Source organism: Vulpes vulpes, chromosome 2 (assembly GCF_048418805.1).
Source record: "Vulpes vulpes isolate BD-2025 chromosome 2, VulVul3, whole genome shotgun sequence".
Lineage (NCBI taxonomy): Eukaryota > Metazoa > Chordata > Mammalia > Carnivora > Canidae > Vulpes > Vulpes vulpes.
In genome coordinates this window covers 153,683,214-153,709,578 of record NC_132781.1, presented here as the reverse complement: position 1 = coordinate 153,709,578, position 26,365 = coordinate 153,683,214, and the positions used below count along the sequence as shown (strand labels likewise).

At 45.6% G+C, this 26,365-nt stretch overlaps 1 protein-coding gene across 5 annotated transcripts; it reads right to left on the bottom strand.

Annotated features, from left to right (window-relative positions):
* Window positions 1-1,540: 1,540 nt before the first annotated feature.
* STMN1 (stathmin 1) lies at window positions 1,541-26,226 on the bottom strand. Of its 5 annotated transcripts, XM_072750699.1 has the most exons (6): window positions 26,020-26,226; window positions 25,617-25,730; window positions 5,925-5,999; window positions 5,266-5,438; window positions 2,554-2,745; window positions 1,541-2,058 (listed from the first exon to the last, which is right to left on the bottom strand). In XM_072750699.1, exons 3-6 carry the CDS (start codon window positions 5,935-5,937, stop codon window positions 1,987-1,989), a joined length of 450 nt encoding a protein of 149 aa, XP_072606800.1. In that variant the 5' UTR covers window positions 5,938-5,999; window positions 25,617-25,730; window positions 26,020-26,226; the 3' UTR covers window positions 1,541-1,986. The 5 variants fall into 5 exon arrangements, with proteins under 5 accessions (XP_072606800.1, XP_072606801.1, XP_025870199.1 ...); XM_072750700.1 differs by lacking the exons at window positions 25,617-25,730; window positions 26,020-26,226 and adding an exon at window positions 25,802-25,847; XM_026014414.2 differs by lacking the exons at window positions 25,617-25,730; window positions 26,020-26,226 and adding an exon at window positions 9,573-9,672.
* Between the last annotated feature and the right edge of the window lie 139 nt (window positions 26,227-26,365).

Below are 26,365 nucleotides of genomic sequence, written 5' to 3'. Positions count from 1 at the left end.
CTTGGGACCACTGCGATGTTAAGTTTGAGCTACCATGGGCCTGGAGGGAACTAACTGGGGTATCCTCCCCCAGGCCTATCTTAACTCTCGCTTTTTCCTAAGCTCTGTTCCCTTCCCTCCATGTCCTGTATGAACAAGTTTACTGCCATCTGTAGGACCCAGTAGCACTACCCCAAGTTTCTATCTTCACACTGTCTTCATATCCCAGCTCCTCAAAATCAGGTGTCTAAAACATCCCTGTGGGCCCCAGGTCCCCCAGGCAAACCTCCAACCCCTGCGACGTGCCAGACTGAGGATGAGCGATGCCGAGTTCTTGCACACAAACCTCACTTTGTCCATTTATCTATTGTCTGAACTCGTGTTAAACTACACTTGATCTTGCTCCTGTTTATCCTCGATGGCCAGAACTCTTTGCATTCAGCTTTTTCCCAGAACTACAATTGATCATCTTGGTCCATGTAAATTTGTTAAGTCAATTCAAGGCACGTAAAAAGCTGCATAATCCCTTCCGATTTTAAGAGGTATAAACAGCTCACTCAGTAGCGTCTGGTTGAAAATAGTTGTCACGTATATACGTGCTAGATACTAAAACAGGGTTCTAACCATGCCTTCTACACACACACACACACACCACCCTCATTTAATCCTAACAATATAGGAGGAAGATTGATAGAGGCTACTATTATCCTTTAGGTTTGGTAAAACCCAAATCAAAGATAAAGCCTGAGTAGAGGAAGTCCATGCACAGCACCCAGCAGAATCCACCCCCTGCCACAGTGTTAAGTCATCTGGCATTTTCTCACCATTAGGTGCACGGCTTCCAAGAGCTTTTATGCAGATGTCTGAGAAGCAAATAATCATATGCAATTAAGGCTATTTCCCAAATAGCATAGGAAAGCTGCCAAAAGCTTTCCCTGAATTGAAAGGCAATGCTCTGACAATGGTGAATATTATAACCTCCGGATACACAATGCAGTAGATGCCAACCTGAACCACCCGACCCAAATGCTACTCTGGGAAAAAAAAAGGTTCCTTTTAATCAATGTACAAAACGTTGTTACATGGGCCCAGAAAATTATATTAATATTCCAATTTTGGAATCACAGCTTCTATGGCAGGAAAGTATTAAGAGGACACATCCCACCCTCACCTGTAACAGAAAGCCAGTAAACTGTCAAATACCTCTAACCAGGATCTTGAGACCTCCCCTAAACCCTTCTCTAGAAACCCCATGTATGCCTCCAATTTGCCTTTTTTAACGGGGACACGGGAACAAAAATAAGATTGTTTGCAAATAAACATCTGAAAGACTATCGTAGCAGCTGATCTGGGCTGAGGCATCCAAACAAAGTGACGATTGTGGACGAAGACAATGCAAAGGACTCTGCAGGGAGAGACTCCAGGGCAGAGAACTTGCAGCGATGTGTGCGCTGGGTATTTCTGGAGGCCAAAGGGCCCGGATCTGGAGCAAACAGAAACCAGGAGGGTCTCCATCACTTCACAGTTTATATTACCTGTACAGAAAGAAGTCACTGCCACCAACAGCACTGTGCAGTTTTATTAACCATTCAAGTACAGTAGCATCTGGTAAGATCGGGACAGAATTGGGATTTAAAAGTGAACAGATATTCAGCATCTAACAGTTTGGAAGAAGCCACTACATACTCTTTTCACAAACATGTTTTCACAGAGCCAATACAGTACTAGCCATTAACCCAGCACCCCGGGTGCATGAAGTAGAAAAGATGCAACAAGAAAAAGTAGCTACGTTAGAAAGACTTCAACACTTTAGAAAAAGAGTACAACACTTTTCAATTTCTCCCCTTTAGCCCCGAAAACAACATCATACAGTCTGGATCTACCTATACAGTCCTACATCAGCTTCTAGAAGATTTGTCAGGAGGGCAAAAATAAAATGACACTGGCCAGTACAGTCTTTGGATATTTGGGAAGGGGAAGGGGAGAAAGTCAGTTCTCAGAACAAATTTAGTCGGCTTCAGTTTCATCAGCAGGATCTTTGGATTCTTTGTTCTTTCGCACTTCCTCAATGTGCTTGTCCTGGAAAGAAACAGCACCGGCCGTCAGTCAAATAACAAAGCCTACCAGGCCGTGCACCCCCAAGAGAGGCACAATAGCAGCATCGGGGCATATGTCGTATGTTAGTGGGAAGCCCATAATTAGAGTTCTAAAACAGTATCTTTAGACTTCCTTGGGTCACTCATGGAACCTGATGACCAAGCCTCCTCTTGCTCTTTCAAAGAATGTATAATTATTCTGGAAATTATTGAGTACGCCATCTTATTTTTTTCTGTAAAGATTTTAAGTAATCTCTACACCCAAGGTGGGGCTCAAACTCACAACCCTAAGGTTAAGAGTCACCTGCCAGCCTGGCGTCCCGCTCCATCTTATTTTAAGGTAAGACACCTCTCAATGTCTTAAGCCCCAAAACAGGAAGTGACACCCAACACCTTGTTCAAGGCAATTAATTCGAGCCACATCACTGGTGCAGACTTTGAGCTCTTGATCCCCTGAAAGCAAGGCAGGACCACCAACCTTCTCCCGCAAGCGCTCCAGTTTGGCAGCCATCTGGGCCTCTCGGTTCTCTTTGTTGGCCTCCATTTTGTGGGTCAGCTTTTCTTCCGCCATCTTACTGAAGTTGTTGTTCTCCTCTATCGCTTTCTGAAGCACCTCTTTCTCGTGCTCCCGCTTCTCAGCCAGCTGCTTCAAAACCTCAGCTTCATGGGACTGAAAAATGTGTAACAGGCTAGACTCTCTGAAGTTTATTTAGTATTATTTAAAATGAGAAAAAAAAATTATTCATCGAGAAGACTGAAAGGCAGAAATTGAGATCTCTTTAAACATAACCTAAGTCAGGGCCTGAGTCGTCTGTATCGAAATACTGTGAAAATCGTGCTTTTTTTTCTAGTGTTTGTGTTTACTTTGGAAAACTGCCTAGGTTTGTTCAGAGTCTTGCCCAACCGTTCTCTAGGGAATCCTGGCTAAGATTTACTGCTTAATGGTAACAAGAGGACTAGAATGACATGCATGGAGGAATGGAACTGTCTGTCAAGAAGTGATTATTGAACTTCAAAGTCCACCCAAAGAAAATTAGCTTATTATAAAAAATGTAACCGTATTGATAAAAAGAAAACCATGAATGATAGGGAATTTAAGACTAAACCCTCAAATTACTATATAAGCCAGAGGGATTTCTGTTTCAAGGAAAAGCTTCTTTTCTCTTTGGAAGCTGCATTCACTTCCAGGCCACTGGAGCTGTTGCCATGATGTGCTTCCTTCAACAGACTCAGAATATAGTGTGTTACCAAACAGACTGCGACGTGCCTAGAAGCATCACTAACTTGCAGAAGTACTACAGAATACCTGCCACTGGTTCTATTCATTATCTTCTGTAAAATCCCAGTGCTAAGTTTCAAGCACAGGCTAGTGACTACGGGGCTGGGGTTGATTCCTTAAAAATTTCTGTCCAGGGCAGCTCCAGTGGCTCAGCGGTTTAGCACCGCCCAAGGCGTGATCCTGGAGACCTGGGATCGAGTCCCACATTGGGCTCCTTGCATGGAGCCTGCTTCTCTCTCTCCCTGTGTCTCTGCCTCTCTCTCTCTGTGTCTCTCACGAATAAATAAATAAAATCTTAAAAAAAAAAAATTTCTGTCCAGCCATTGGCTGCATCTCCTTGCAAACTCAAACTCCACAAAACTCCATTGATCTCCACAGAACTCAAGCTGCACAGAAGAGCAGGTGGGAGACAAAGCTCCCTTGGAAACATTGCTACTCTTCCTGGGGAAATGCACTGCAGTGTTGATAGCGGGTCAGTGCACATACATACAACATGTGGCACTGAATCGTATAGGGCACAGGTTACAGCAGCTTCAACAGAGGCCTATGTGTGTGGTTAGATGTGTTAGACTTCAAATTGTACTGACTGTGTTGGTCAGGGGCAGGTTACTACCTCACCTTTTGTGCCTACTTTCCTTAATTTTATCTTTTTTAAAAAAATTATTAAGTAAACTCTACACCCAACATGGGACTTAAACTCATGACCCTAAGATCCAAGAGCCACATGTTCTATTGACTGAACCAGCTAGGCACCCCTCCCTAATTTTAAAATTAAACCCACTCATCTCAGTCAGGGTGGTTGGAGGGGAATGAATGAGAATTTATATATAAAGTTCTTCATGAAAAGAGTAACACTGAATGGAAGGAAATGTACCAAAACGTTAACATTGGTCATTTCTGGGAAGGAGGATAATGAATACTTTTAAGTTCCTACATATAAACTTCTGATTCCCAATTTTCCTATAATAAGCATGTTAATATTTGTTGATCTTTCTCATTTTTTAAAAAATATTTTATTTATTCATGAGAGACAGAGAGAGAGAGAGAGGCAGAGACACAGGAGAGAGGGAGAAGCAGGCTCCATGTAGGGAGCCCGACGTGGGTCTCGATCCCGGGTCTCCAGGATCACACCCTCGGCTGAAGGCGGCACTAAACCGCGGAGCCACCCGGGCTGCCCTGATTTTTTTTTTTTTTTTTTTTTTAAGTAGGCTCCACACCCAGTGTGGAGCCCAACATGGGGCTTGAACTCAAGATGCTGAGATCAAGAGTCGGATGTTTAACGGATTGAGCCACCCAGGTGCCCTTTTTCTGGTTTGTTTTTCAAAATAGTATTTTATAGAATTGCTTAGATAAGAGAAAACCTGCCCCAATATTGTTATACTAGTTGAGCAACTCAATCACATTACCAGCAATTTAAAATGTTTTTATTGTACAGCTCTCGGAAAAAAACCAAGAAACCACACAGGCACAAACAGGTTTTTTTTTAAAAAAAAAAGAAAAAACAAGGGAAAGAATCACCCCCAACAAATCTATTTTTCAAAGAGAAGGCAAGAGAAGCAGGAACTTTGGTTGCAGACAGACCTAGGCTTGAATTCTGGCTCCAGTACTCCCTCACTATAGGACTTGGGAAAATGACAACATTCCCGAGACCATTTTCTCATCTCAGTATCTCAGACATCTACCCTTTTAGGGTCACTATGTTAAAGGAGAAAAACAGAAGTAAAGGACTTGATATATAGTAGGAGTTCAGTAAATGATACCTGGTATTTTCCTCTAGCTGCTGGGATATATAATTTTCACAGTTATAATCACATCTAACTATAATTCTGTTTTCCTCCTGTTACGGAAATAAAACTGATTTGCCACATTATATAAATAAATATCCTGTTTTCTGTGAATTGTGATGTTTACCTTGCGTCTTTCTTCTGCAGCTTCTAATTTCTTCTGAATTTCCTCCAGGGAAAGATCCTTCTTCTTTGGAGGGGAAAGGGGGAATTCTGGGACGGATTCTTTTGATCGAGGGCTGAGAATCAGCTCAAAAGCCTGGCCTGAGGCACGCTTCTCCAGTTCTTTCACCTGGATATCTGGATTTGATCATATTCATAATGTATTCAAAAAAATGGGGTTTTCCTATTCTATTAAGCTATACTGTAATTTTCTAAAAACCAAATCAATTTAATGAATAGAATTAGGGCTGATGAAGAAGCTGTTTGCAGGCAACAAATTCTTGTCTAAATACCACCTCCCAAGAAACCAAAGCTCAATATATTTGAGTTAACAAATACTATTCTGAGATAATCAGTGTTTGACAATCACTTTCATAAACAAAAGAATGGTGCAAAACTCCACGATTTTGCTCTAGACCAAGCCAAATATTCAAACAGTGAAACAATTAGGAGATCTCAGGACATTCAAGTGATAATTTTTTCATTAATTCTCTGATTTATAAAATGGGTTTTTTGAGAAGACCAAAACACAAGCACCCAGTTAATGGTTTAAGACCTGAATCCATCTCCTATTATAAAATCCTAAACCCATCACAATTCACCTTTTCCAAATAGATTACCTACCAGAAGAAGCCATGGTGAACAGAAGACAAGAGACTGGCAGTGTATTCTACACAATCCACTGGGGCAAGGAAAACCCTGAAAACGATTTTCAAAAGCATTCAATCAATTTCTTTGCATTTCTAGGTCACTGATCTAAAGGGACCTCAAATCACATCCACATAAATCAGTGTCAGAAAAATCACTACCACTAATTAAAAATAAGCCATCATTAACTAGAAAATAAAAATCTAGACAATACTGAAACATCGGTAAATTTGAACTGAATAGGACATTGGGTATAGAAAATCAAGTCAACTGAGCTTACTTGCTCAAAAAATATCTTGGATTTAAAAAATTACACGTTAAGTCAATATGTTTTCCCCCCTAAAAACTCTAAAAATTTCCCCCCCCCAAAAAAGCGAAAAGATATTCCAGATTCAACTCAGCAGTGAGACCGGAGCCATCTTAATACTGCCTACAATTCATTGTGCAAATGAAATGCCCACCCCTGCTTTGTCTGCGTCTGCTATGGTGGAAAACAAAACGCCCAAGCTAATATTAACCAATAATGTTGAACTCCTATTGTTCTTGGGGCTTAAGCTCCTTAACCGACAGCGCGCAAAATTAATCAGGTTTATGAACCTCTAGGCTTACAGGTTATAATATCTGCTGCCTTATATCATGAAAAATTCTACATCCCTCCTTGATTTTTTTTCCCAGGTCATTATCCTTGTAGAACCCAGGCTAGTAAGAAAATCTAAGACTGCACGTTCCAACAGCTGGAAATTGAAATCCTAAGCAACGAAACGGTCCAGCCCCGGCGAGGCTAGAGACGCAGCAGCGGACCCAGGATGGGCGTGGCCCCAGTCCCAGGGAGGAAAAGTGGGTGGCCGCCCCCGGCCAATCAGAGCACGCCCTGCGCTCCGGCCCCTGGCCCCGCCCCCTTCCTCCCCGCGCCTTTTCGAATCTCCCGGAACTCACAACACCCGGGAGCCCGCGCGCGTGGGAAGGGGAGGGATGGGCGGGGCTAACGGTCCTATCTGGGTAACTCCGCCCTCCCCGGGCTCGCTCCGCACCGACGCCCCCCCCAACTCCCGCCAAAAAACATCTCTAGGCCACCCCCACCCCCGCAGCGGCTCGGCGGGTGGGGCAGGCCCGGGGAACCGGCCGTGGGGTAGCTCAGCCATCAGCCCACCACCTCCTCCCTTCTCTCCCACCCAACCTGCCTCCACCCGAGCTGTCCGCGCCCCCCGCCGCGAGGGCAGGATTGCTCTCGCGGGGTGTCAGCCTCTCGGGCTCGGCCCTAGTCACTGGGCCAAGGCGACAGCGGGACGAGAAGCGGCCCCGAGCCTCCCGCAGTCCGGCCCTAAGGCCGTGGCCCTCTAGAGGCGCCGCCCCGCCCCTTCAGACAATGGGGACCCCGGCGGGGCTAAGCCAGCAACGGGAAGGAGCGGGGCTGACGCGAGCCCACGCCCCCTATTGTCTCCTCGACGGCACCCCGGGTTAACGCCCGGGGCTTGCCCAGCTGGCCGCGCCCCCTCCCCACGATGGCCGCGCCCCCAGGGAGCGGGGACAAAGCCGAGGCTCCGCCCGAGCCACACACAAAGCGGCGCGACCCCCGCCCGCCAGTCGCACTTGGGGCCCGCGGCCACGCCCGCCGCCCTCCGGCAGGGGGCCACTGCCACGGCCCGGCCCCTCTCGCCGGCCGCGTCCCTCTCGCGGGCCCCCAGCCTCCCGTCGCCTCCTCCCAGGGCCCCGCACCCACCTGCTCGGTCCGAGCCGCCTGGCCACACTCTGAGCACCAACAGACCCGGGCGCGCACAAAAGCGCCAAACAGCGGCACGTGACCTCCCCACCGGGCTCTCCATTGGCTGAGAGCCGCGGCACGTGCCGCCCCCTCCCCCACAGCGCAGGTGGCCCCGCCCCTCGGGACCCCCGAGCACCTCGGGAAGTGTAGTCCAGGCTGGCGGGGCAGGCGGACAATGCGAGGGGTTGGGGGCATTTGGGGGTCTCCCCGGGTGTGAGCAGGGGGCCGGGGCCGTTGTCTGGCCACGGAAGAGGGCTATACTGTGGCCCCTGGCCAGGGTCTGAACCAGCACCCCCATCCCTAGGAAAAGGGCGGGGCCGGGCGGGGCGGGGTCCCTCCCTACCTCTCCGAGGGTGGCCCCCTGGACTCCGCCTCCGTTGAGCCACGTGCCCTGCAAGGCCCCAAGGGCAACCCTCGGACAGTGCAGTGCCCCTCCGGTGCCCCACCCCTTGCCTCCACCTAAGACGCCCAAGCCCTTGTTACAGGATAACGCCCACTCTTTGCCCCTGTGAGGCCCCCTGCAACCGGCGCCCTACCTTGACACCCGCGTGTAACCTGCATTGTGACATCATCGTAATTAATCCCTTACCCACTCAGTCCTAACAGGTCTCGGGCGTGACCCTTCCTCACGGGCGCGTTTTGGCTACCATCCTCGGTCCCCTGAGCTGGTGACCGGAGAACTGTGGGGGGAAAGCGTGAGGCTCTGGAATTTGATCTCCTTTGGTCGAACAGTTACTCAGCTTAAATGCAGACTCCATCTGTTCTCCCTAGCCTTTCGCCTGATGATAGGGAAGGAAGAGCAATAGCAGTTGTAGACAACACAGACTGCAGTTAAGTGTTGCTTTTGTTCTTGGAGCACGTGCTCCCCAGTGCAGTGCTGGGCCCTTTTAAAGAATCAAAACAAAAGGGGGAGCCAGAAGGTCACGGTTCCTCCTGGCCTGGTTTGATGAGAAACACAGCAGAGCCACAAAGGAAATTGGTCTGACCTGAGCTGTCTTAGTATGACCGGCCTCCCTCTTCCCACAGAAAGGCCAGAAGAAGAATAAAATGAACATGGTTTCCAGATCCCTCTTCCCATTCCCCCAGACCAAGGCTGTGTCTTTGGGTCTTCAGGTGGTGGTCATTACACCAAAGCACCTGCTTTGAGATCCTGACGGGGTGGAAAGACACCTTCCTTTTATTTTATTTTTTTTTTAATTTTTATTTATTTATGATAGTCACACAGCGAGAGAGAGAGAGAGAGAGAGGCAGAGACATAGGCAGAGGGAGAAGCAGGCTCCATGCACCAGGAGCCCGACGTGGGATTCGATCCCGGGTCTCCAGGATCGCGCCCTGGGCCAAAGGCAGGCGCCAAACCGCTGCGCCACCCAGGGATCCCGACATCTTCCTTTTATTAATCGATGTGTTCAGTCTCCCCATACCAAGACACAAATATGACTAATTCTGCAGAAACAAAAGTCCTAATTTTAAAAGACTTTCCATGTCCACCTAGTCACTGGGGATGTGCTAGAGATAAATATAATTACCAGGTGCCAAGATAAGGAAAACTGGATCATATAGGCAGCAGACACACCACACAAAACAAACAGCAATTCGCTGTTGCCTGAAATATGCTTGTTGTGGCATTTACTCCAACAATCGCCCTTGTGTGGGGTCAGCCTCTCCCCCGCCCCCAATCAAAGTGGTTTTCCCTTAGCATGTGAGCAAGACCAGGAATAATTCAAATTCTAAGCCCTGCAAGCCTTCTCCCTCTCAGACCGAACCCAGCCACAAAACAGCCAGGTGTTCCCATCTGTCAGTTTTCTGAGCAAAATCGCAGAAATCGTTAGAAAGGCTGGAGAGAGGTGGGGATAAGAGCTTACCGGCAAGTGACAGATTGGCAGGCAACACAAATGAGCACGGAACCCAAGGCCAAGAGGTCTATTATCCTCAACCAGCCTTTATCTCGAAGTCTTTGTACTTGAACTGGAGGTTTGCAGAGGAAGGCTCCACCCATTTGATGCATATTTCTCTTAAATGCAAGAAATTGCCATGCAAAAATCTTACACTTCTATTAATGTTGTGACAGGGAAAAAAAATAAATCTTTCAAAACACTGATTATTTTAAAGCACTTACACCGTTTCCCCCCACCTTTCCTTTCTCCCTAGAGCAGATGTCTATTTCCATGGAAACCACAGCTAGGAAGGAAGATGTTAGAACTCATGTAGATTTTTTAATCTTTTGTAACGAACGATGCTACTTAGCTTGTGGGTTTGTTGTTAGATGCCTAGTCCTGCCACAAGGATTTCCTGAGCTCCTCACTACTGCTTGAGGCCTGAGATGGTGGTGGTGGTGGGGAGTGGGGGGTCAGGTTGATCTTTTTAACGATCCTTTGAATATAAAAGGTGCTGGTGTGGTGAGGTGATCCCTGTTTCCTAGGTGGGGCTGCTTTTCTGAGAGCCAGACCACAGCTATTCATTGTCAGCTCTTATGGGTGTTCCTATAGGAGCCCTGGAATAGGAAGAGCTTTCAAGTGTAAGGAGAGAAAACAGCTTTGCCACTTCACTTTGGATAGGGGCACGAGCTCCTTTCCTTGGAAGCTTGCTAAAACTAACTTCAAAAGCCACTCCCTCCTGAAGTGGCAGCAAGGAGTTAACGTTCACATCTTGGAACTGTCTATCTTTGCCCATGAGAATTATTTTTGCCTCTGCTCAGATGGTTTGGTCGGATTGCTGTGGAGCTGGCTGTGACTATGGATTAGCACAAAGTGAAGTCAAGATATGGCAGCCCTCCAGCTTATTTGATCTGTGTAGACAGCTAAAGGAGAGCACTTCAGGCTTCAAAGTCTAGAAGGGATGTCTACACTGATCAAACGAGCTAGGCTGTTGTCAGATCGCCTCAGTTCTTACAGAGCACCACAGCCTTTGTTCATTGTCGGTTCTGAGGCTGCTGGGGTTGTCTCTCACATGGGCGTCACTGGGTTCCAGCACTTATGGGCCCTGTCCTTGGCAAAAGGATACTGTGGGAGAGGTTTTCACCTTGTCCCCAGCCTCTCCGTTCCCTTTGTCCCCTAATCCTTGGGCTCTGTGCTCTCTCTTCCCTGTTGATGAATCTGCTATTTTATATACCTGTCTCCCTCATGAGGCTCTGAAGTCCAAGAGGGCGGGGCTCGTGCCTTGGTCTTGTCATCCCTCATGCTCGGAACTGGGCCTGGCCCAGGATGGTGGGACCTGCATGTTCATCGTCAACTTTAGGCAAGAACCACCTCTGTCATCTTCAGTCTCCTCCTCTGTGATGCAAGACACGTGCTCCACAGAGGGGTGATGAGAACTAAATGAGATAATGTACATGAGAGCGTGTAGCACAATGCCTGGAATGTGTCAACTGTTATTGCTAGAGAAGGTTCTTTATTTATTTTATTTTTTAAAGATTTTTTATTTATGTATTCAGAGAGAGAGAGAAAGAGAGAGAGAGAGAGAGACAGGCAGAGGGAGAAGCAGGCTCCATGCAGGGAGCCCGACATGGGACTGCAGGAACACACCCCGGGCTGCAGGTGAGGCTAAACTGCTGTGCCACTGGGGCTGCCCACGGAAGTTCTTTTTTTTTTTTTTTTTTTTATGATAGTCACACAGAGAGAGAGAGAGAGGCAGAGACATAGGCAGAGGGAGAAGCAGGCTCCATGCACCGGGAGCCCGAAGTGGGATTTGATCCCTGGTCTCCAGGATCACGCCCTGGGCCAAAGGCAGGCGCCAAACCGCTGCGCCACCCAGGGATCCCGGAAGTTCTTTTTTTTATTTATTTTTATTTTTTTTAAAATCTATTTTTTAAATTTTTTATTCATTTATGATAGTCACAGAGAGAGAGAGAGGCAGAGACACAGGCAGAGAGAGAAGCAGGCTCCTTGCACCAGGAGCCTGATGTGGGACTCGATCCCGGGTCTCCAGGATCGCGCCCTGGGTCAAAGGCAGGCGCTAAACCGCTGCGCCACCCAGAGAGCCCCAAGTTCTTTTTTTTAAAAAAAGATTTTATTTATTCATTTGAGAGAGAGAGAGAGAACACGAATAGGGAAGAGACAAATGGAGAGGAGGAAACAGACTCCTTACTGAGCTGGAAGCCTGATGTGGGGCTGAATCCTAGGACCTGGAGATCATGACCTGAGCCAAAGGCAGCTGCTTAACTGACTGAGCCACCCAGGTGCCCCAAGAAGGTTCTTGATTACTATAGGTTATGGAATGACTAGATGGATGGATGGATGGATGGATGGATGGATGGATGGATGGATGGATTCCCACACTGTGGACTCTGGGAGTCTGGACTCTGGGGGAATCAGAGTCACTGGGTTAACTCTTCCTATTTGATATTTTTAAAAATTCAGTTAATTTAATTTTTTAAGATTTTATTTATTCATGAGAGACAGAGAGAGAAAGGCAGAGACATAGGCAGAGAAAGAAGCAGGCTCCCTGCAAGGACCGCGATGTGGGACTTTATCCTGCGACTCCAGGATCACACCCTGAGTCAAAGGCAGATGCTCAACCACTGAGCCGCCCAGGCGTCCCAATTTAACATTTTAGATAACCCAGTCACGTAGTTTAGAAATAACATATAAAAAGTCCTCCTCCATTTTCTGTCCCCATCTGCCAAGTCCACCAACCCTCCCCAACCATAACCACTGTCATCAGTTTCTTGGGTATCCTAGAGTTTCTTCAACAAGTTTGTAGATGTGTATTCTCATTCCCCCTTCATCATACAAATGGTAAGTTGACTGGAACAGTTCTGCACTCAGCACTTTTTCACTTAACAATATAGGTCAGGGATCTTTTCCCTGTTCATACATCAAGCATTTCTTTGACCTGGGATCTATTACGAATATTCCATAATCTAGTTAACCTATGCTCTACCTGTGGCTTTTAGGTTATTCCCAATTATTTGCTATTTCAAACACTGCTGTAATGAGTAACCTTATATATATGGCATTTTCTACATCGGTAAGTATATCTGCAAGACATATTCCTAGAGTGGTATTGTGAGGTCAAAGGGCAAATGCATCTGTAATTTGGATAGTGCCAAATTGCCTTCCACAGGAGTTGTACTAGTTCAACACTTACTCTGTGGTGTTTGAATTCATTATATCAATTCATTCAAAAATGGTTTGAAAGGCTTTGTCCCTAGAAATTTCAGGCATCAGGGAAAAGGAGGGGGAGGACTAGAAATCCCAAGAAAGACGTGGCTGTCAATTCTGTCTATATTAATAACTCCTATAAATACTTGAGAAGCAGCAGCTGATCTCAGAACAGCTTTGGTACTCCTCTGACTCCATCCTACGGTAGAAGTGTCTGCAGATGTCGCTATGAGATTGGAAACCTTTTGAAGGCAGGGTCTGTTTCCTAGCTGTATCCTGCTCCCCTCCCATGATGCCTGGCATAATGCTTGGCATGGATCTTATTTAATTAATCCTAAGACATCCTTTTCACATTTTTGTGTCTCTGAAATCAGCTGTGCCTCATGGTCAATAAATAGCATGTTGTAATTACTGACAACGTATTTTCTTATTTTTGAGTCAACAGGATGTGGTAAAGTACACCCATATTAAATGCATGACTGGAATGGCCAAGATCTCACTGCCCCTGTCAGTCCTCTCAGTCATGTTCTAACCCTTACAATTTCCCATTTAGCTGATGGCTTTGCTAGACATTCACCCTCCAGGTTTAAAACTTAGTCAAACTCCACTCTTCCTTCTCTCTCACCCAAGCCTCCAATTATGGAAAGTTAGCATTTTCTAGTAGAATGGAACCTTTAAAACGATAATAGCTACAAAAAGAACAAAGCTGTAGCACCCACACTCCTGATTTCATAACTTACTACAGAACTACAAGAATCAAAACAGGGTGGTACTGGCATAAAGACAGACCTATAGAGCAACCTTGGTCTATTCTATTCCAATAGAATAGAATAGAATAGAATAGAGATAGAGATAGAATAGAGAATAGAAATAGAGATCCCAGAAATAAACCCTTACTTATGGGGTCAAATGACTTGACAAGGATGCCAAGACTCATTCAATGGGCAAAGAACAGTCTTTTCAACGAGTGGAGAGGGGAAAACTGGATATTCACATGCAAGCGAATGAAGCTGGGCCCTTACCTCACATCATATACAAAAATCAACTGAAAATGGATCAAAGATCTAAATGTTTATAGAACTCTTAGGAGGAACCATAGGGCAAAAGCTTCATGACATTGGATTTGGCAAAGACTTCTTAGATGTAATACCAAAGGGACAGACAACAAAAGAAAAAAAACAGATCAATTGGATTTCGTGAAAATTTTAAATTTTGTGCATTAAAAGAATATCAATAGAGTCAAAAGACAACCCCCAGAATGCGAGGAAATAATGGTAAATTATATATCTGATAAAGGATTCCCATCCAGTATACAGAGAGAACTCCTGAAGCTCAGCAAACAAACAACCTAATTCAACTGTGAACAAAGAAAGGCCTTAAACAGACATTTCTCCAAAGAAGATAAACAAATGGCCAATAAGCACATGAAAAGATGCACAACATCACTCACTAATCATTAGGGGAATGCAAATCAAAACCACAATGAGATACCACCTTACGGCTCATTAGGATGGCTACTATAAAAACAAAACAAAACAAAACAGAAAATAACAAGTGTTGGAGAGGATGTGGAAAAACTGGAGCCCTTGTGCCCTGTTGGCAGGAACATCAGATGGTATAGCTGCTGTGGAAAGCAGTATGGAGGTTCCTCAAAAGATTAAAAATAGAATTGCTATATGATCCAGCAATTCCACTTCTGGCTATATATCCAAAACAATCGAAAGCAGGGTTTTCTTTTTCTTTCTTTCTTTCTTTCTTTCTTTCTTTCTTTCTTTCTTTCTTTCTTTTTTTTTTTTTTGAAAGCAGGGTTTTCAAAGGATATCTGTACACCCATGTTAACAGCAGCATCATTCACAATAGCTAAACTGTGGAAGCAACTCAAAAGTCCATTTACAGATAAGGGATAAGCAAAATGTGGTACGTCTGTACAATGGAATATCATTCGGCCTTAAAAGAAAGGAAATTCGGACACAGGCTATAATATGTATGGAGCTTGAGGATATTATGCTCAGTGAAATAAACCAGTCACAAAAAGACAAAAGTACAGTATGATCCCACTTATATGAAATGCTTAGAGTTGTCAAAATCAGAGATTTAGAAAGTAGAATGATGGTTGCTGCTGCTGTGGGGAAGAGAGACAAGGGGATTATTGTTTAGTGAGGACAGAGTTTCAGTTTTGCAAGGTGAAAAGAGTTATGGAGATGAGTGGTGATGGTGGCTGCACAACATTATGAATGTATATAATCACTGAATTGAATATTTAAAAATAGTTCAGGGGCATCTGGGTGGCTCAGTTGGTTAAGTGTCTGATTCTTTATTTCGGCTCAGGTCATGATCTTGGGGTGGTGAGATTAAGCCCCATGTCGGGCTTCCTACTCAGCAGGGAGTCTGCTTGAGATTCTCTCTCTCTCCTCTTGCCCCTCCCCACCATGCACACATGAACATACACACATGTTCTATCTCCCTCAAATAAATAAATAAAATCTTAAAAAAAATAGATGGCAAATTTTATGTTATGTGTATTTTAATACAATAAAAATAATTGGAAAAAGTGATAATAGCTAACATACTTACAGAATGTTTACCATGAGGCAGGCACTGGTCTAAACATTCTCCATGAGATGACTCATTTAATCCTCCTAACAATCTTATGAAATATTATTAACCTAATAGTAAAGCTGAGAAAACAAGGGTGACCCATTTCCCTGATTTGCCCAGGACTGAGGGGTTTTTCTGGGAGGCAGGACTTCCAGTGCTAAAAGTAGGAAAGTTCCAGGCAAACCTGGATGATTTGGTTATCCTAAAGGAAACAGGCAGAGAGACAGTGTCTTCCTTAGGCATGTCAAACAGGGTCCTTGCCCTAGGCCCTGCACTTTCAAGGGCTGTACTCTACCCTCTAAGCAAGTAGTCCCCCGGGATCAAGGATACAAGCCCACCTGGGACCCCTTTTATTTATTTATTTATTTATTTTAATTTTTATTTGTTTATGATAGTCACAGAGAGAGAGAGAGAGAGAGAGAGAGGCAGAGACACAGGCAGAGGGAGAAGCAGGCTCCATGCACCAGAAGCCCGACGTGGGATTCGAACCTGGGTCTCCAGGATGGCGCCCTGGGCCAAAGGCAGGCACTAAACCGCAGCACCACCCAGGGATCCCACCTGGGACCACTTTTAAACCATGTTCTGGGTATCCAGGACTCAAGAATTCCCTGCCCAAATGGCCTAAGTCCACTTTCCGCATCTCCACCAGCCCCTTCCCTGGTTCATCCTCTCAAGGGCAAACTTTCCTGCCTGAGTGCGGGGCTGGCTACTTATAAGGGGTATGGACAGAACCTGGACATGAGGACCAGGAAGAGGAAATGAAGGGGGCTGGCTCTATCACGCTCTGACCTGGAACTCCAAGGAATTCAACACTTCTCAACTCAAACCCTGGCATTCTAGGGTATTATGGTGGTATATCTGTCAAGGTAGAAGGATAAAACATATATTTTTTAAAAGTTTGTTAACATGATTTATAACTCTTAAGTACTTAGAGCTAAGGTACATGGGCTTCTCTTTTATGCTTCGGCCTTGGGTCTGGCAAATGTTAGCAGTAAACCTGCAGAGATTAAATCACTAGTCCAAGTAGGCTACACAGAAGTGCAGAGCTTTCGCAGCCTGGCTCCAAGTTTATGCTTTTAGCGATCACTCTAAATTGTTTTAGCTGGCTAACCCTATTATTTTCCAGACCGGGGAGAAAGGCCCAAAGAACTTTAGACATGTGCCTAAGGTCACACAGCTAATCCATGTCACAACAGGAATCTGAATCCTGTGCTTTAAATGATGCTGCAGGGCATGTTCAGTTACTACTCGTGTGAGCTTGGGCAGATGACTTCTCCCTTTTCAGGCCTGCATTTCATCATCTGTGAAATCGGGATAATGCTCCAACTTCATAGGGCTGTTTTCAGGAACAACAACCTGAAACACAAAATGTAAAGTACCTAGCATTGTGTCTGATGCATAATAAACCGTCAGTAGGTGACAGCTGCAGTATTAATCATCAAGCACAGCTATGATCATGCTACTTTTCTCTTTGAAAATATTTGATGAATTAAGCTTTGGGGCACATCATATGAAAAACATAAAAATTCCTGAAATCTTAAAAAAAATTTTTTTTTTTTTTGATGATTCCCTTGGATTTATGGTCCCGAGGATCATCCTTGGCTTGGCATTTGAGATCCTCCATGAAGTAACTGCAATCTACCTCAAGATCAGTTAAACTCTGAGACTCTTTGGTTCTTGATGTATTTGAAGATCTGTCATCTCAAAAAAGGATAGTTATAGGGTAGCATGACTAAGATGCATGGAAGGACCTAACTGACAACAGAATGGACCTCATAAGAATGAATGAGATTCTTGCTATGGGAGGTATCCAGACAAAGATTTGTCAGTCAGCTGAGCTGCTGGGAATGCAAGAAGGATTCTTGCATTAGGAGGAAGGTAGACTCCCTTCCTGCTTTAAGAATCTTCTTTCTTTTTAAAGATATTATTTATTTATTAGAGACTTATTTATTTATTAGAGACACATAGAGAGAAAGGCAGAGACACAGGCAGAGGGAGAAGCAGGCTCCATGCAGGGAGCAGGACGCGGGACTCCATCCAAGGTCTCCAGGATCACGCCCCCGGCTGAAGGCGGCGCTAAACCGCTAAGCCACTGGGGCTGCCCAAGAATCTTCTTTAATGAGATGGGGAAAGGCTTGTGATATTTACGCTAATGAAAGAAACAAACAAAGGCTACCCAACTGTGTGTACAATATGAACTCAAGTAGGAACAAAATCAAATGCACCAAACTCTTTGCATGGAGGGTAAAATAACAATTGAGTTCAGTTTTCTTCTTTGTATGATTCTGGAATTTCCTAACTTCTTAAAGCGGACATACATTATTTCTATGAATATGAAACAATTATATTTTCAGAACAGAAAAGAATGTTGTCCTCCTGACTGATCTTATGTGCCCGGATGGTTCTGAAATCCCTACCTTCCCTTGACCCCTCCGAATCTTAGCTCTATTGCACTATTCCCAGCTCCATGAAAAATCACACACCTAGGTCTCAGTGTTTTGCTGATACTAATCCTCAGCCTTGGGATCCCTGGATGGCTCAGCGGTTTGGCGCCTGCCTTTGGCCCAGGGCGTGATCCTGGAGTCCGGGGATGGAGTCCCACATTGGGCTCCCAGCATGGAGCCTGCTTCTCCCTCCTCCTGTGTCTCTGCCTCTCTCTCTCTATGTCTATCATAAATAAATAAATAAATAAATAAATAAATAAATAAATAAATAAATCTTAAAAAAAAAATTCCTCAGCTTTGAGTCCCTTGACTTTTGTGTCTATTGACATTCTTTCCACCCTCAGGGTCTTGATTCATCTGACTCCCCCTTCCTATGCCTGGTATCGAGTCGATCCATACACATCTTTGTCTTCCTCACTGGAGAAGAATTTCTTGAGGGCAGGATTATATATGATTTTCTCCTCATATCCCTACAGGGTCATGAAGGGACATTCAAGCAAATATTGAATCTTTTGGCTGATGTCTCTTTGACCACTAAACAACACGGAGGGCCAAGGGTCAGACAATATAACTGAGGATTAATCTATTGCATTTCAAAAAAGTACCACCCCAGGGACATTTAAACATATGCATTTTTTTTACTCGTTTTTAAGCTTTTAATTTAATTTAATTTAATTTTATTTTATTTTATTTATTTTTTAAGCTTTTAATTTTAAAATCATTTCAGATTTCCAGAGAGCTGCAAAGACAGTACACAGAATTCTCCTATGCCCTTCGGCCAGGTAGCCCTAACGTTTACATCTTACATAATCATAGAACATTTATTCAAACTAACATTAACGCTAGTACAGTACTATCAGCCAAATGGCTGGCTTTAATAGGAGTCTCCCTTTTCCCATTGAGATCCTTTTCGTGTTCCAGGATCCAGTTTGGGATACCACCTTGTAGGTAGCATTGTGCCTCCTTACCCAGTGACATTTCTTTCATGTGGAGGCTGAAAACAATGCTATCTACTATTTCTTCCAACCTACCCTTTTGTAAATAATCAAAATGTGAACAAGAAAGATGGTGTGTGGATGGCGAGGCTGCAGCACTCGCCCTCTCCTGAGCTTCTGGGGCTATGGACAAGTAAGTGGACTGTTCCTCCCACACGGGGTCAGGAGGATGGCTTTCATTTCATAAGGTCTAGTCTTTTCTTGAATGGGGACCCATAGTCCTAAAAACAGAGGGGAGTTACTAGTTACTTTTAATTCATTAAATTTCTGGGTCATTCCACAGACAATTTCTCCAGGGCCTGACACAGGAACATGTTCCCAGTTACTTACAAAACCTCCAAGCAGTTGGCATTTATCAGCAATTTTAGCAATTCAGTGAGAACAGAGGTTACAGCTGTCACAGGAAGCTGAAACCAAGCCTGCTGAAATCACACCCATTGGAAGGCGGGTGAAAGTATAGACTGAGTAGAATTCAGGCTGGGAAGGTCAGGGTGGCTGGGGTGTCAGGAGCAGGGTGGGATGCTGTACAAGAGAGAATACACAAGGAGAAGAAAAGCTAACGTGTCACTGGAACTCGGGTTGATTTACAGACCTTCATGGGCTTATTGCTAAGCCTTGTATCGATTAGTAAGCATCAGCACTGCTGGGCTTTGGCAGACCCCACCATGCTCCTGGATTACCACAGCAGCCTCCTAATTGGTCTTCCGCCCGCCCCCTCCCTCACCTCCATTCTCAGCATGGGCACCTGCCAACTCAGATCTCTGGAGAGTAAAGCCCCCATCTAAGCAGGAGGGTGTGCGATGTATTACTTTCCTGGGACTGCCTTTTTTTTTTTCTTTTTCTGGGACTGCCTTAATAAAGTGCCATAAGCTGGGTGGTGGCTTCAACGACATAAATTTATTGTTTTTGTCTTTTAAAGATTTACTTATTTATTTTAGAGAGGGAGAGAGAGAGAGCAATGGGAGGGGGAGAGGGAAAGAATCCTCAAGCAGACTCGTTGGTGAACGCAGAGCCCACTGTGGGGCTCGATCCCACAACCCTGAGATCATGACCTGAGCCGAAATCAACAGTCCACCACTCAACCAACTGAGCCACCCATGCACCCCTGACAGAAATGTATTGTTGCACAGCTCTGGGGGTTAGAAGTCTGAAATCAAAGGCGATGGCAGAGTAGGTTCCTTCTGAGGGTTATGAGAGCGAATATACTATGCTTCTGGCTTCTGGTCATCTCTAGAAGGGGAAGAAAGTGCCAGGAAGAGGAAACAGGGCAACTAAATGCCCAGAAGAAAGAGTCAGCCAAGCATGGTAGGGAACTGCTAGTGGTCTGTGCTGGCTCCAGCTCTCGGGTTTTAACTGGTAAGACTGGATTTAAGCCTGGGGAATGGCCAGGGCAGGAACACCAGGGCCCTTGAAAACACTTCAGGGTGTGGCAAGTACTTTAGGGATGCTGACCTAGAATCACAAGCAGGCTCTTTGAGCTGAAGGATTTAATGGGTCATACAATCACTCTTGAACCCCTTCCCTGCGTTTTATTTTTTTTAAAGATTTATTTATTTATTTATGATAGACATAGAGAGAGGGAGAGAGAGAGAGAGAGAGAGAGAGGCAGAGACACAGGAGGAGGGAGAAGCAGGCTCCATGCTGGGAGCCCGACGTGGGACTTGATCCCAGGACTCCAGGTTCGCACCCTGGGCCAAAGGCAGGAGCTAAACCGCTGAGCCACCCAGGGATTCCCCCCCCCTTCCCTGCATTTTATAAAACTAAAACAAGCCCCCAAAAGTACAAAAAAGAAAACAATTACTTACATTCCCCACCACCTGGAATTAACCATTGTTTACATTTTGACATATGTGTTTCCCAGTGTTTTCTTTATGACTGTTTAGTTTTAAATTCCTTAGGCAATATATGACCCCGCTATCATTTTTTTTAAATAAAAAATCAGAATGTTACAAGGAAAGCTAAAGTTCCCTTCCAACTCCCTGCCCTTCTCCCCACAGAAAGACATTCTTAGGAGTTGGGAGTGTATCTATTCATAAAAAAAAAAAAGCATTATATATTTTTAAATATACCACAGTTCTGTTTGATACGCTGCAAAGATTGAATTATGCTGTGTGCATCATTCTGTCACTTATTGTCTTCATATATTTTGAGCTCTGCCTGTGTGCCTGCATATATAGATCCAATTTATTCCTTCTAACTGGAACATAGTGACCCATTATGAGATACACTCTTCTTTATACTTTCCCTGTTGATGGCCATTGAACTGTTCCTAGTGCTTTGTTATTAGATATGATCCTATAGTGGCCAGCCTCCTTGAATATACCGTCTACGTATCTCTCCAGGGTAGAGACCAAGAAATAGAGTCGTCAGGGCACAGGGTATTTAAATCTACTTCCTTCCCCACCACCTCACCAGTACTTGACATGGTCTAACTCTATTCCTCATTGCATTTTTGTAGATGGGAAGACAGGCCTGGCGTTGTACCGCTTTCTCATAGTCACAGAGCAGGTTAGGTTCGGGGCCAAACGAAGCCCCCCATGGCCCCTGGTTCCCCGGGGCTCAGTCTTTGCACCACACCATGTCATCACTGTCAGTTCTCCCTGGGAAATCAGGGGAAGGCGGTAGTACAGGGGGAGGGTGGGGAGGGTGGGGAGGGAATGGATGAAATTCTCCAGCATGGTGATTACACTGTGAGTGGAAACGGCTCCAAATCCTCCCAGAAAATGGCTTCACTGCGCTCCACGGCGGCGCTCCCACCCGAGGCGTTTCTACCTGCAGCGTTCACAGCTCCGCGCAAGGATCATGATTGGCTCTTCGGGCCCAGACTAGGGTGGGAACAGAAATGGCGTCTCCAGCAGCTGATTTTTCCGGGCAGCAGCCGCGCTCCGGGAGGCGGGGGAGGGCAGGCCTCGCGGGCCCCGTGCAGGTGCGGGGCCCAGGACGGCCACCCCGCCTCCCGGGCTCGCCCGCCCACCGCAGCGCCCCGCTCCCAGCGCGAGCCCCGGCGACCCCTCCCTTCCGCCTGCAGCACCTCGGGGGTGGGCTGGCTCTGGCCGGGCCCTGCAGCCACGCCGGGGTGGCTGGAAGGTGGCGAGCGCTGCGGAGCGCGGCGCTAATGACAAGTCGCAAGGGTCCCCCCAGCCAGCGGGCACGCGGCCGCCGCGGCAGCTCGGAGATGCTGGACCCGGGGAGGCACAGGCGGCAACTGCCTGCCGGGGAGTTCGCAGTAAGAAACGCAGGGCTGGGTCAGCACTTCTCACTTCCCAGGCTCTGATCGGGCTGTGGAAGCTCCTCGCCGGGCCCCCCCACGGAGCATGAAGCCTCACCCCTGCCTGCACGCTCCTCGGAGGCGCACAGGGGGAGTCTGGGTGAGGTCCCAGGTCCCAGCCCCTCTTAAGAGCTAGTCCTAGTGTGAGATGCTTCTCTCCAGGGGCTGGTCGCCAGATCGCCCCCACCCCCCTTTTTTTTTCTCCAAGGCAGGAAAGACCAGAGGGAGAATTTGAAGGACAGAACAAAGCTGGCACCGCCCAACCTCCTTTTCAGAGCCTGGAAGGCTCCCTTCCTCTCACAGTTGGGATTACGTGGAGGGCTGGCATTTTTTCCGTAGCAAACTTTTCTTCTTAGCTACCCTGTTTTGAGCCCTTGTTATATGCCAAGCACTGGACTAAGTGCATTAGCTCATCTCCTCCTCTGGTTGATCCTAAGACCTTAGCCTCAGAGAGGAGAAGCAACTTCCCGAGGGTCACAAGTGTAGAGTGTTGGCAAAAGTGGGATTATGAAATTTCCCCAGATCCTGTGTTCTAAAAACTGTTTGAGTTTTAAAAGTTTAAAAGATTAACTCTATTTGCTCACTTCCACTAGTCTTTCGCAGATCCTTTTGAAAAAATGACAACCCAGCACAAACACCACAAACGCCAGCCTGCTATTTTTACTCGGTGGGAAGAGGGAACAGGGCGCTGGTATATTGCTGGCAAGGGTGTAAATGGGTAACACTTTTCTGGAAAGCAGTTTGGCCGTCTGAATCAAGAGCTTTAAAAACCGTCATTGCCCTGTAATGAGGAAATTGGCACCTTCTAAGGAGACCGCACTAGCTAGCACTGTGTGAAACGCACATTTCCAGGGACCCAGAGATTCCACTCAAAGAAATCTGTTCTATAGATGGATGCACGGTCAAAATGGTATCTATGTAAGGACATTCATTCTGCGCCGCTCCAACAGCAAAAGATGGAACCAACCTAAAAACATTGCAATAGAATTAAATTCTATGCAATATTTCTAGAAAATGAAGCAGTTCTTTTTATCTATGGAATGATCCTCAGGAACTATTAAGTGAAGAGAGAAAAATACAAAAGTATGAATCTGATATGCTATTTCTATATCAAAAAAGGAATATATACGTATGTATATATGTGTGTATATATGTGTCTTTATATGCATATATTTTTTTCCCTAAGAAAGATACACACACACACACACACACAAAAACATAATAGTGTTGCCTTTATGGAGAATTCCACAGCTGAAGGACCAAGTATGCTAAAGACTTTTTTTTCATTGTGTAACTTTTAGTACCTTTGGAATTATGTACCATATATGCATATTAGTAATTCAGAATTCCACTTATAGAAATAGATTCACTAAAATCCTACCTCTAGACCCAGTAATTCTCCTTTTGGGACTCTAGCTTAAGGAAATTATTGGATTTCAAAGATTTATACGAAAAGATATTCATTGAGGTATTACAGTGAAAAAAATGTGGGCAACTCAAAAGTCTAACAATAGAGGAAGAGCTAAGGAATTATGGTATGTACATGTGATGCTGATCATTAAATCATAAAAAAGGATGCTCACAAGAGTATTTTAGTGGCATAGGAAAATGTTTATTATGTTAAATAAAAAAAAGTTGGACAGAAATTATTTCTGCAGTATGATCTGATCACTGTAACAATAGTAGGACATAGGAAATAATTGGAAGCAAACATGCCAAGAAGTAAACAATTGTGGCAAGTGGGTGGAGGGATTGTGAATGATTTTTTCTTCCTATACAGCTTTCTATATTTTTCCACTTTTTTGCAATGAGCATCCATGTCTTGGATAACTAAAAAAATAAAGACACTGCAAATAAATTCCCACAGTATTCAGAACAATTAAAGATATACAAACATACTAACCTAGCAATTCTACTTTTAGAAATAAACCCTACAGGGATCCCTGGGTGGCGCAGTGGTTTGGCGCCTGCCTTTGGCCCAGGGCGCGATCCTGGAGACCCGGGATCGAATCCCACGTCGGGCTCCCGGTGCATGGAGCCTGCTTCTCCCTCTGCCTATGTCTCTGCCTCTCTCTCTCTCTCTGTGACTATCATAAAAAAAAAAAAAAAAATTTAAAAAAAAAAAGAAATAAACCCTACATAGATACACAAATACTCAGAGCATAATATTAATAACAAAAGGTTATAAACAACTGAAGTGTCTGTCAGAGGAGAGTACTTAGTAAATACAGAATATCCAATATGGAGTTATGGAGAATGGGTAGCTATACCAATGTGGAAAAATTTACAGGGTAATATATATGTTTTTAAAGATTTATTTATTTGAAGAGAGAGAGGTGAGTGTGCACCAGGGGAGGAGAGGGGGGAGAGGGAGAGAGAATCTCTAACTTATCCCACATTGAGCATAGAGCCCAAGGCGAGGCTCGATCCCACCACCCTGAGATCATGACTTAAGCCAAAATCAATTGTCAGACACTTAACTGACTGAGCCACCCAGGTGCCCCAGGGTAACATATTATTGTGGCAGGAAAAGCCTCTAGCAGAAGAATATGGATGTTATGATTGCATTTATACTAAAGAAAGAAAAGCTCAAATTCTGTGTTTGTACCTAAATGTGTGGAGAATGTTAAACTTTACCAGTAGTTGTCTTTGGTGAAGGGAATATACTAAAAAAGAGACTTCTGCTTCAGACTGTACATTTATGTGCGGTGTTTGTTTCTTTTATAAACTTGTGTTCTCATATAATTTGTGTAATTAAAACAACATAATATGGGGAGAAAGTATATGCATAGAGAAAGATCTGAAAAGATACATACCAAAATTATCACTAGTTTTTAGCAGGAATTGGGGATCGGGGCTTGACGTGATGGGTCATCTTCTCAATTTACTTTATATACTTTGGCACTGGCTTTTTCTTTACACCCACACACAAACTACCTTCATAATTAAAACAGCAACATCATACGTCCTGGCTGATCGGTAGCCGCCTCTGGATTTCTCCAGCTCTCCAATGTCCTTGTTTGAGGGCTCTGCTCTCTTAGGTAACAATCCCGGTCACATGCACGGCCCAGGCGTGCAAAGCCCCAGACAATACCAGGCTCACTTCTCCTCTTACGAAAGAGGAGGAAACCAAGATGCTGAGACACAACCTCTGGCAGTCCTGCTGGGAGAGTGGACTCAGGCGACCTGGATCCCAGGCCCCTTCTCTCCCACCTTCAATTTCCAGAGATAACCCATAGCAAGGGAGAGCCAGGACTGTTTCCATCAGGAGAGGGAGGACAGGGCTCGAAGCCACACGTTAATGATATCAGTGTAGCATCAAATGAGAGAACAATAAGCCCCATCATTTGCAGAGTTCCCTGGAGGCTCAGCTTCAAGCTCCTTTCCCAGACAATGGCTGGTCACATCCCCACACAGCCTCCGCCTGCTTTTCCAGAGAGACTGCAACAGGACAGGACGTGGGGCCAAATTGGCCTCCGGTGGCCAACACTCTGGGACTCACCTCGAAGGAAGAAGCTAGGGAACCCTCCCAGGGCCTAGGAGCTCAGCACTGGAAGATCTGTTTGCTCCAAAAGCCGAGCAGGAGACAATTATGGTGCCGCAGGAGGGCACTGGCCTGGAAGGAAAGAAAGCAGAGTTTTGGGAGCCAGTACTGCCATGGCTCCTTTTGTGACCCTGGCAACTCACCAGATTCTGAGTCCGGGCACGGGCAGTGGGACAGACAGGAGCCTCTGGATCTGGGGGAGAAAGGGCAGTGTCAAGCCCCCTCCCCCTCCAAAGCTGTCTCAGAATCCTAGATGTTGGTAAAGCTGCTGGTCCCTTTCCCAGCGCAGCTGCTGCCTGTCTGTCTCCATGGCAACCAGGCCAAAAGACTAATTTGCCAGGGTCCAGGCTCTGGAGCTTACCTTGGAGCAGAGTTTTAACTTGTCTTTCTGGAAGCCAATCCATTGCCACTCCCAGCAGCCTCTGATCACATCCCCTAGCCATTGCATGGGAAGGACACTGGGCCAGCCAGAAAAAAATACTCCATGTGTCCTCTATAAACCCCACCCACTTAGAGGAAAGATGAACAGCCTCCTGCCCAATGGCCTTATAACCACTGCGTTTCAGAGACCCCTGTCCTGCTCCCTGGTTGCTCTGGGCTGCCAGGAGGGATCTGCAGGAATAGATGGTTTACAGAATAGGTTCACTTGCAGTAAGGTCCCCCATCTTACTCCTTTTCATTCCCTCAGGCTCCTCACTGCTCCCTGC

Coding starts and splice junctions, on each gene's coding strand:
- STMN1 (XM_072750699.1), bottom strand. Junction 2,746..5,265: donor CTGCAGAAGAAAGACGCAAG/GTAAACATCACA, acceptor CACATTTTTCAG/TCCCATGAAGCTGAGGTTTT. Junction 2,059..2,553: donor TGGAGCGCTTGCGGGAGAAG/GTTGGTGGTCCT, acceptor GTTTCTTTCCAG/GACAAGCACATTGAGGAAGT.